The 11,484-nt window shown below is 35.7% G+C and overlaps 1 protein-coding gene and 1 non-coding gene across 2 annotated transcripts; one reads left to right on the forward strand and one right to left on the reverse strand.

Moving 5' to 3' along the window:
• Nucleotides 1-468: 468 nt before the first annotated feature.
• On the reverse strand, nt 469-575 carry LOC113719794 (small nucleolar RNA R71). The gene has a single exon (XR_003455038.2). It is a non-coding gene; the product is annotated as a small nucleolar RNA R71 (small nucleolar RNA).
• A 1,051-nt stretch (nt 576-1,626) lies between these two features.
• Nucleotides 1,627-5,274, forward strand: LOC140021142 (uncharacterized). Its single transcript, XM_072071912.1, has 4 exons — nt 1,627-2,545; nt 3,917-4,011; nt 4,196-4,230; nt 4,629-5,274. Exons 1-4 carry the CDS (start codon nt 1,627-1,629, stop codon nt 5,272-5,274), a joined length of 1,695 nt encoding a protein of 564 aa, XP_071928013.1.
• Nucleotides 5,275-11,484: the final 6,210 nt, after the last annotated feature.

The raw sequence follows: 11,484 nt of genomic DNA on the forward strand, positions 1-11,484 counted from the left end.
AGGAATACACTGCATCAAGAGGAACAAGAGGTTTGGCAGCCAATAGAAGATATCTTGATAGAATTACCATTTGAAGAAGAAATGGCGGAAAATGACCTAAATAGGCGAGTTCTGCGAGATTTTACTATACCGGGAACACAAGGTTCACAAACGAGCATAGCAAGGCCTGCGGTAAATGCTAACAACTTTGAGTTTAAACCATCACTTATCCAAATGGTTCAACAATCTCAATTTGGAGGTAATGCAGTAGAAGATCCTAATACACACTTAGCTACATTCTTGGAAATTTGTGATACAATTAAAATGAATGGAGTTAGTGATGATGCTATAAGGCTAAGATTGTTCCCATTTTCATTAAGAGATAAGGCCAAACTTTGGCTACACTCTCATGCTCCCAATACTTTCACTGGATGGGATGAATTATCAAGAGCATTCTTAAATAAGTATTTTCCACCAGGTAAGACTGCTAAGCTTAGAATGGATATCACTAGTTTTAGCCAATTGGAAGGTGAATCATTATATGAGGCATGGGAAAGGTTTAGAGATTTTCTTCGGAAATGTCCACATCATGGACTGCCGGAGTGGTTAATCATACAAACCTTCTATAATGGTTTAGTTTTTTCTACTAAAACTATGATCGATGCAGCTGCAGGTGGAGCTTTAATGGGTAAAACACCCCAAGAAGCTCATAATTTGATAGAAGAAATGGCAGCAAATAACTATCAATGGGCCAATGAGAGAGGTAATACAAGACGTCACGCAGGTATGATAGAAATGGACACTCTCAATATGCTGAGTGTTCAAATGAATAATGTGATGAAATTGCTAAGTAGACAAGGTCCAAGTTCATCTAATGCACATGTAGCATGCTGTTCTGTATGTGGAGGTGAACATGATACTAATGAGTGTGTCGATTCTGAACAGGTACAATTCGTCAATAATTACAATCGTAATGCTCAAAATAACCCCTACTCGAATACTTACAATCCGGGATGGAGAAATCATCCAAACTTCGGATGGAAGGATCAAGGAAATCAACAAAGGCCAACCAATCCGCCGGGATTTCAACCAAGGCAACCACAGGCTGAAACTAAACCAAGTTGGGAGATCGCGGTGGAAAAACTTGCTAAGGTGACTTCGGACAGATTTGAACGAGTAGAAGGGAGACTGGATCAACTCACTACAATGTACAGGAATGTAGAGGTCCAAATTGGTCAAATTGCTAGTTCTTTGAATAATCGAAATCAAGGAGAATTACCTAGCAAAACAGAGGTCAATCCTAAGGAGCAGGTGCAAGCCATTACTCTTCGTAGTGGTAGACAATTAGAAGATCCTCCAGTGAAGGAAGTTGAGAAAGATGAGAATGAAAAACAAGAAGAAAAGTAGAGGAACCAAGAGGCGATTGTGGAGGAAAATAGGCGGGAGAATCCAAGAGAAAAGCAACCATCATCTTCCACTACCATTCCAATACCCCCTGCGGTTCCATTTCCACAAAGATTAAAGCAAAATAAGTTTGATAAAGATTTTGAAAAATTTGTTAAACTTTTCAAACAATTGCACATTAACATTCCTTTTGCCGATGCTATTTTGCAGATTCCATCTTATGCGAAATTTCTCAAGGAAATCATGACTAGAAAAAGAAAGTTGGAAGACTGCGAAACAATAGCATTAACGGAGGAATGTAGTGCAATTATTCAAAATAAGCTACCACCGAAGTTGAAGGATCCGGGGAGTTTTTCTATACCTTGCACCATAGGTAACGTTGATTTTTCTAAGGCATTGTGTGATCTTGGTGCTAGTGTATCATTAATACCTTTAACGGTGGCTAGACAATTGGGTTTGCATGAGCTTAAACGCACTAATATTACTTTGCAACTAGCGGATCGGTCTATTAGATATCCATTGGGAGTGTTGGAGAATGTATTGATAAAAGTTCAAAAATTTATCATTCCAGTGGATTTTGTGGTATTAGATATGGAAGAAGATATATCTATGCCAATTATTCTAGGTAGACCATTTCTAGCTACTGCAGGTACTATTATTGATGTCAAAAATGGCAAGCTTAAGTTTCAAGTAGGTGAAGAAGAGGTAGAATTTAATTTGAATGAAATGGAAAAATACCCTTCTTTTACCGATCATGCTTATTCTATTGGCACAATTGATAAACTAACCCAAGAGATGAGTCAAGTCAACTTTGACTTAGATCCTCTTGAGTATTGTTTAATGAGTTTAGGTAAGCAAGAAGATGTTTGTGAAGAAATTGAAGAATTGGCCAAGTACTTGGATTTTCAAGCACCTTATAAAAGGGGTAATTTGTATGAAAGTCTTGGCCAAGGAAAAGGGTTTTCACAACCTTCAGAAATTGAACCTCCAAAGTTAGAGCTCAAGCCACTTCCGACTCATCTAAAGTATGAATTTCTTGGAGAAAATAAAACTTTACCTGTAATTGTTAGTGCTGACCTTGATGATGAACAGTGTGCAAAGTTGTTAAGAGTTCTAAGAAGGCGTAAGAAGGCAATTGGATGGACAATTTCAGACATTAAAGGTATAAGTCCTTCTATATGCATGCATCGAATTTTATTGGAGAACGGTTGCAAACCAGTGGTGGAAACACAAAGAAGACTCAATCCAAACATGAAAGAGGTGGTAAGAAATAAAATTCTTAAGTGGCTTGACGCAGGTATAGTTTTTCCTATCTCCGATAGTGTTTGGATTAGTCCAATTCATGTGGTACCAAAGAAAGGTGGAATGACTACAATCGTGGGTAAAAATGATGAATTAATTCCATCTAGACTTGTGGTAGGGTGGAGAGTGTGTATCGATTATCGTAAGTTAAATACGGTAACAAGAAAAGATCATTTTCCCCTACCATTTCTTGATCAATTATTGGAGCGAATAGCCGGATATGAATTTTACTGTTTTCTTGATGGTTTTTCAGGATATAATCAAATAGCTATAGCTCCAGAGGATCAAGAGAAGACCACATTTACATGTCCTTATGGCACTTTTGCCTTTAGAAGAATGCCATTTGGGTTATGCAATGCTCCCGCAACTTTTCAACGATGCATGATGGCTATTTTTTCTGATTATATTGAGAAAATTATGGAGATATTTATGGATGATTTTTCTGTGTATGGTTCATCTTTTGATCAGTGTCTTCATAATTTGGAATTGATTTTGCAGAGATGCGAGGAAACAAATCTTGTACTGAATTGGGAGAAATGTCATTTTATGGTAAAAGAAGGAATTGTTTTAGGACACAAGATTTCCTCCAAGGGAATTGAGGTGGATCAAGCCAAAATAGAAGTTATCGAAAAATTGCCACCCCCAAGCAATGTCAAGGGAATAAGGAGTTTTTTAGGACATGCTGGCTTTTATAGACGTTTTATTAAAGATTTTTCTAAAATAGTAAAGCCATTATGTGATTTATTATGTAAAGATACTCCTTTTCAATTTGATGACAATTGTTTGGTTGCATTTGAAAGGTTGAAGAAGGAATTGATTTCGGTCCCAATTATAACTTCGCCTGATTGGTCACTACCATTTGAATTGATGTGTGATGCAAGTGATTATGCGGTTGGAGCAGTTTTGGGACAAAAGAAAGAAGGACGGTTGCACGTCATTTACTATGCTAGCAAGTTGCTAAATGAGGCACAACTCAATTATGCAACTACAGAAAAAGAGCTATTGGCAGTGATATTTGCTTTGGATAAATTTAGATCTTATCTAGTAGGATCTAAAGTTATTATATATACGGACCATGCGGCTCTTAAATATTTGTTACATAAAAAAGATGCAAAACCAAGACTAATTCGGTGGATTCTTTTATTGCAGGAATTTGATGTGGAGATAAAAGACAAAAAGGGAACAGAGAATCTAGTAGCGGATCATCTATCACGCCTAGAATATATTCCAGTCAAGGATCAAGTTCCTATTCAAGAGAATTTCCCGGATGAGTTTGTCCTAGCAATTATCAATTCTCCATGGTATGCTGATATTGCTAATTTTTTGGTAAGTGGAGAGATTCCAAAGGGAATTAATTACCATCAAAAGAAGAAATTCTTACATGATGTCAAAAGTTACTTTTGGGAGGAACCATTGCTGTATAAACATTGTGCCGATGGTATGGTACGTAGATGTATTCCCGAAAACGAGGTACATAATATTTTATATCATTGTCATAACCTTGAAACAGGTGGACATTTTAGCACCTCAAAAACTGTGGCAAAGGTATGGCAATCAGGGTTTTATTGGCCAACTATGTATCGAGATGTTCGGGAATATGTTAAAAGTTGTGATGCATGCCAAAGAACTGGAAATATATCTCGAAAGAATGAAATGCCCCTAACTACCTTCTTAGAAGTTGAATTATTTGATATATGGGGTATAGACTTTATGGGACCATTTCCAAGCTCTTTTAATAATAAGTACATCTTAGTAGCAGTGGATTATGTTTCTAAATGGGTAGAAGCAATCGCTTCACCTACTAATGACTCTAAGGTTGTACTCCGATTCCTTAAAAAGAATATTTTTTATAGATTTGGTATACCTAAGGCCATAATAAGTGATGAAGGAAAACATTTTTGTAACAAACAACTGGATTCCTTATTGTTTAAATATGGCTGTAGGCACAAGACATCACTCCCGTACCATCCTCAAGCCAATGGACAAGCGGAGCTAGCTAATCGTGAGATAAAGCTCATTTTGGAGAAAACTGTGAATAAATCACGCAAGGATTGGGCTACAAAGCTAGATGACACACTATGGGCTTACCGAACGGCATTTAAGACTCCCTTAGGGATGTCGCCGTATCGTTTAGTCTATGGAAAAACTTGTCACTTACCTGTAGAGATTGAACATAAAGCTTATTGGGCTATTAAAGCAATTAATATAGATTTTAATCTTGCAGGTGGAAGGAGATTACTTGAGTTGAGTGAATTGGAGGAACACCGGTTACATGCATATGAAAATGCCAAAATTTACAAAGAAAAGATCAAATATTGGCATGACAAGCACATTATTCCTAAACAATTTCAGGTAGGGCAAAAAGTGCTTTTATTCAATTCACGCCTGAGGTTATTTCCAGGAAAATTGAAGTCAAGGTGGTCTGGACCATTTGAAGTCACTCAAGTATTTCCCTATGGAGCGGTTGAAGTGGCAAATTCAAGAAATGAAAGGTTTAAGGTCAATGGACAACGAGTGAAACCCTACTTGGCAGGTGAAATCGTACCCAAAGGACTCATATGTCTTTTGGGCGACTCTTCTTCAAATTAAGAAACTGAATGTGTGAGTCGAGCCAACGACTATAAACAAAAGCGCTAATTGGGAGGCAACCCAATGTTTATGTTATATGTGTTAAATTGGTGTCATTTTGTGGTTTGAATAAGTGTTTTAGTTAATTTGTTGTTTTTGTGTGATAGGGTTGGCAAATGGAAGCAAGAATGACCATTTGAGGTGAAAAAGGCGAACTTTGATCAAACAACTCAACCCCTCGATTTGCGTTAAAGGTGTTTTTGATTCATTATAAAGGGGTAAAATGCATGTTTTTAATGTTTTACATTTGTTCCAGTGATTAAAATTGGCAAACAAATGATCTATGATGCATTTTGAGTCATTGGGGTACCTTTTGTAATTTTTCAAAAGTTGAAATTCTGCTAAAAATCGAAGCCGAAAACGCGTTTTCCAAGGAAACGCGACTTATCTATAAGTCGCGTTTCTCAGAATCGCGTTTTCAATTCTGCGCCTGCAGAACAGAAAACGCGCCTTTAAAACGCGACTTGAAGTCGCGTTTTAGAGGAAGTCGCGTTTTCGCGCCTGAGCAAAACTGGAAAACGCGACACATATAAACGCGACTTTAAGTCGCGTTTTAATACGTAACCGCGTTTTCAATTCTGCGAGATTTGTGCAGAAAACGCGGATTTAAAACGCGCGTTGAAGGCGCGTTTTTAGTCGCGTTTTCGGTTTATTTTTCTGCTTCAAAAACGCGATTTCCAGAACATTTCTTCACTTTTCCATTTTTCCAGCCGCGTTTTTCTTCTTCTCTTCTACCCAACTCACAAATCTTCATTTGTACTCCATAATCGTCTAAGCCGAATTGAAGATCATTTGGGCATTCATCCACCGCCCAATCGTGATGCAGAGGATGACGATGATGCCGAGGGGGATGACTGACTTGGCACACTGCAGAAGCTATCTTTAGTTGATGAACTTGCTTGCCTAATTATCTTAACTTGTGGAACTTAAGATGTTTAACTTCATTTTATTTTTCTGTTTTCTATGTGGTAGGTACTTGTATTTTGACAGTGGTCCGTGATTAGTGGCTGATAAGGATCTCAGCCATTGACTTGGGGAGTACTTCTTTCTTTTCTTTTCTTCTTTTGTTTCATTTCTTCCCTACACATTGAGGACAATGTGTAATTTAAGTGTGGGGGGAGAAATATGTGTGATACTTGTGGTTTTAGTTGTGTTTGATATAATTCTTGTGCTTAAATGGTGTTTCTTGTGGTTGCTGGCAGGGAGTTTTAGTCCAGTTGTGTTTGATATAATTCTTGTGCTTAAATGGTGTTTCTTGTGGTTGCTGGCAGGGAGTTTTAGTCCACTTTTAAGGGGAGATTCTGTCAAAATTTTTCCAAAACCTTATACATATATATGTTATTAACTATAATAAATAAATAAAATTTTGTCACTTATCCTTTTGAAATAAATATATGCGGTTTTGATACTTCTTTTCTTATGAAATTTGGAAATGATTTTTATGTGATTATAATTTTTACATTTATAGGAAAGTATATCTAGTAAAGTGGAGAAAATTATGCCTACATTTTGTATATTTGATGAAAATTCTTCTTTTTATCTAATTTTATAAGATAAGAAATTAATATGGTTAATAAGTGTCATACTCTTCTCATGATTACTCTTAGAGGGAATTTTATTATATATATACATCAAAAAAAAAAAAAGGGTTATTCTACTCCAATGATTCTCGTACCGAGTAACCTGGGGTTGGCATCTACAAATGTCGACATTCGCGTAAAAAGGTACTTGAATTAAGAGTATGCAAAGCAACTTGAGTATGTGAAATGTTGAGTAACCGGGGATCTGCATCTAAAAATGTTGATCTTCGCGTCAAAAGGCATTTTTCACAACTTAAGTAATATTTAATCCTTAAAAAATATATATATATAAAAAAAAAGAGAAAAAAAAGAAGAAGTAAATTAAATCCCTCTTTAAGAAAAATAAGAAATTGATCATGAGATTAGTTAGCATCTTTATTGACTATAGGAGTTGCTTGCTTGCGAAATTGGATAAAAATAAGAAGTTGAGTTGAATTGGTAAAATTATGGTATACTTGGCTCTTCTTTGCTTGATATTATGAGTACTTGAACTTAATGGAAAGATCACATAAGGGTTATTTACCTTGATTCAAGGAAATGGAGTTGAAATACTACATATGTTTATTTTCAATTTTTGGATCATTGATGGTTGGAATTTCATATTGCTTGAGGACAAGCAATATGAAAGTGTGGGGGTATTTGATAAGAGTTTATTTTACGTATTTTTAAGTGCATTTTATTAGTTAATTTTGAGTTGATTATTTAGTTTTATAAATAAAATAAAGAGGTTTTTGGTAAAATTATATATTTTTGGTAAAAGTGGATAATATTGCATTTCTATTGATTTTAATGGTAAAAACTTTATTTTTATGCAGGAATGATGATTCAATCACCAAAGGATGTCAAATGAGGTAAAAAATAGAGATTTGGTGATGAATTCAAGTGGCAACAAGAAGAATGAAGTGAAAAACGTTCAAGTGAGGAAATGCAATACAAGTCAGTTTTGACACTCTTCAGTATTTTGACCATATCTGGAGCTACACTTATCGGATTGAGGTGATCTTTATACCATTTTAAAGCTAAGAAAGATACCTACAATTCGTATGAAGACATCGAAATCCATTTCTGCCATCTTCATGGGAAAAACGTTGGAATACAGAAGCTGCATTCTGTGGTCGGAAGTTAAAACAGAGGTTTGAACAGGTGACAGTATTTCGATCATATCTCAGGCTACAATGCTCCGATTTGGATGATTCTTGAAGCATTGGAAAGCTAACTCAAAGGGCTACAACTTTTGTGTTTTGCAAAAAAGCTAGTTTGGCCTTTATCATGGAGAAAATCGCAGTTGAAATAAGGCTAGAGTGAAAACGCGAGTAGACAAAACGCGAGTTTATACCGCGTTTTGTGTAGGCGCGTTTTATAGCCGAAATTCTGCAATTTGACTCAGTCAATTCTCTTGTGTGCATACCACTTTCCAGCTATAAGATGCAAGGGAATTCGGTGCACATGCTTCTGCAATAAAAGAGAAGACCAAATGAGTGTGGACAAAAGGAAACATCATATCTTTGACTTCTTTTTACAAAATCTGAGTGGAGGAAATTATGAAGTGAGAGGAATGGAATTTCTACCACCTTTTATGCAGAAATACAGGGGAGAAGCCTGGATGACCAGACGTAGCTAGTTTTCCTTCTTGCAACAAGTTTTCTCTCTAGTTAAGAGTTCTTAGAGAAGCATTTAGAGTTTTCACTTGTAATCATATTGTGCAAGAACATAGCAGGAATTGGAGAGCTTCACCTTCAATTGGCTAAGCTTTCTTTTATCTTTCTTATACTTGTACTTTATGATGTTTTGCATTAATAAACTTGTGAATTTGATTGTTAAATCATTCATGAGTAGCTAAACTCCTTCATCTAGGGAGTAGATGAAACTTATGGCTAAATAATACTAATTGAATGTGATTTACACTTGTTATATCTTGAGTTAACTTGTCTACTTGTGTAGCTGTGATTTCTTGTTATTGATTGATCACCAATAGCATGTTTATAGTGTTATTATTCAATGAGAATTGGTAATAACAATTGAAACACATGAGTAGTGCTTGAGTTGTATGTTCATGAAAATAGAGATACACTTAGGTGGATTATTGAGCATTTCATGAAATAAAACGGAGTAGTAGTAGTATTTCACCATGAAAATAGGGAAATCTATATTGCTCTAAGCCATTTCATCATGAAAATGAGACTTGGTAATCTTGGAAATAAATCTCTGGTTAAGCAAGAATAATAGCAAGAAGTAAATCCATTCATTTGTGTAGTTTATGCCATAAGTGGAATCTACATCCCTAGAATCTTCATTAAGTGAAATTTCTCTATTTGCATTCAGCATTTGTTAAACTAGATTTGTATATCAGATTTGTAGATTACAGCATTAGACTTTCTCTGCTCAAAAATTAATTGTAAGTCTAAATAATAGAGAGAACAGGGGCTTAGTAATTGTTTAAATTGCTCCTCGTGGGATCGACCCGATACGCATCTTGTACTAAAATTGCGACCTGTATACTTGCAGTCCAACGGGTGTAAAATCGGAATTAAACTTGCACTTAAAGTGAAAACCCGTCAGTGAGTTTTCTAAATCTGCCACATTATTAGATGAATCCCAAGAAGATTGAAATTTTGTAGCAGATAGTGGATGAGTTGATAGAGAAAATGTCCAATCGTGTGAGCATATGCTGTGCTAGCTCTATTTTTTTTTTTTTTGTCAAATTTCAACTTCTATAAATATATAACTGATTACAGCTTAGTCTGCACAGCAGATTTACAAAAGACTGGCAACTGCCAGGAAATCATTGTGGGCTTCTCTATTAAGCCACACAGGAAAGGTGATAAGTCATAATTTGGTGCTAAATTTATAATTATTATTCCCTTGATTTTAGCCAAATATTGTTTTAATTGTCGGATTCTACTTATATTTGGTTAATGGTGCCAATTGTAGGAAAAGGAGCAAAACGTGATTAAATGTGGCAATTTTCCAATTCATTGGAGAGTGGCACGTTTGGGGTTGGTTTCCAAGTCTGAGTCGAATTCAAGGCAATTTTTGAAGGAAGATTTTGAAGATTTTAATCTTCATTAGTAGTTTTAATATTGGATTAGAAAACTTGGAATATTTTCTTTTATGATTTCTTTTCCTATTTAGGAGACTAGTTTTATTTGGTAGTAGACTTCAATTAGGAAATAAAAAGAATAAGGGAAGCCAGATTCCCGTTTGATTAGGACTTCAGCCAAAAAACAAGGAAAGAGTCGTGACTCTTTGGGAAAAAGAGAAAGGCGGATGCACGTTTGATTAGGAGTTTGGCAAGCAACAAATCGGGAGGAAGAGCCGCCGTTTGTTGACTTATCTTGGCTCTTGCTTTTACTTTTGTTGGAGAGAATTGAAGTGAACAATCTGACTCTTGTACGTTTGGGCTTTTGGAGACAATTGAGAGAAATCAAAATTCCTTGTTCTTGTCTTCTGTTCTTGACCGAAAGTAAAAGGTCCGATTCGGTGACTTTTCCCAAATCTCCACGCGCAGTTGGTCCTCCATTAATGGAGGGCTAATTCTCTAATTCTAGTCAAGGGGGCAACTGACGAATTGGTTCAGCAGCTACTGTGAGATCTAAACCGTTTTTAATTATTTTCTTCATTTATTGGTATTTATATGTTTCCTACTTTTAATTGTTATAGTCCTTGTGTATGATTGAGTAGTGCACAATATTTAATTATCCATATAGACTATTTTGCTAAATAGGGGTAATTGAATCCGTAATTATTCGTTATCCCTATCTCAGTAGCGACTGGCGTAATTGGGTTTATGTCAGGGAAGCGTACGATCTAGTTTAAACAAACCCTCGTAGCGCGTTTGTTAGTTAGGATTGAGCCTTTCTAATTCTTAATGCAATCTAAAAATTAAATTCTATGGTCGTACCTAGGACTGTTTTTGGGTTAGAGAAATAGTTAACGGTCGTACCTTAACTATCGAGAAAGTAAGGAAAGGTTGGTTGTTTATCGTGTGTATGACAACTATAACCAATTTATTAATAAATGTAAAATTATCTGTGAATCGATGATCAGTGCATGAACCATTTCTGAAGTGTACCCTTGGCTAGAGTTCTCTTAATTATTTCTCTTAATCAATTATTTTCTGCAGTTAATTTATTTAGTTAGCATTCAATCCTTAAACCCCCCATTATTCTTGATTCAAAAGGAAACAAATTTCTCTCTAGTCTCTGAGGAGACGACCCTACTTGTCACTGTCTACTAGTTAGTGAATTTAGTCAGATAATTAATTCTAGTATATCGGATTAAGCAAACTCTTCGGGAACAGGGTGAATCAAGTAATCCATTGCACACCTAGAGTCCCTGCTCCAGTACATTGAATTGATTATTGACTGCTTTTGGTAGTAGTTAGGTTTTATTTATTATTATTGCACAAGTTTGGCACCTATCAATTTTTGGCGCCGTTGCCGGGGACTGGTGCCTGATTAATGTGTTTCTTTTTGAGTTCATCTTTTTTTTTCTTTTTTTTTATTTTTCTCTTATTTTTTTATATATAGTTTATGGCTGCTAACATTTCGTATTTTAGTGATAGACTGGATTTTATTTCTAGAAGGGGTTA

This window comes from Coffea arabica, chromosome 11e (assembly GCF_036785885.1).
Source record: "Coffea arabica cultivar ET-39 chromosome 11e, Coffea Arabica ET-39 HiFi, whole genome shotgun sequence".
In the NCBI taxonomy this organism is placed as follows: Eukaryota; Viridiplantae; Streptophyta; class Magnoliopsida; order Gentianales; family Rubiaceae; genus Coffea; species Coffea arabica.

What these genes read in the sequence shown, in the direction of transcription:
- LOC140021142 (XM_072071912.1), top strand. Translation starts at nt 1,627, where the DNA reads ATGACTAGAAAAAGAAAGTTGGAAGACTGCGAAACAATAGCATTAACG. An exon ending in GACAATTTCAGACATTAAAG is followed by an intron (nt 2,546 to 3,916) that starts GTATAAGTCCTT and finishes AATATATTCCAG; the next exon opens with TCAAGGATCAAGTTCCTATT. An exon ending in CTGATATTGCTAATTTTTTG is followed by an intron (nt 4,012 to 4,195) that starts GTAAGTGGAGAG and finishes ACCTTGAAACAG; the next exon opens with GTGGACATTTTAGCACCTCA.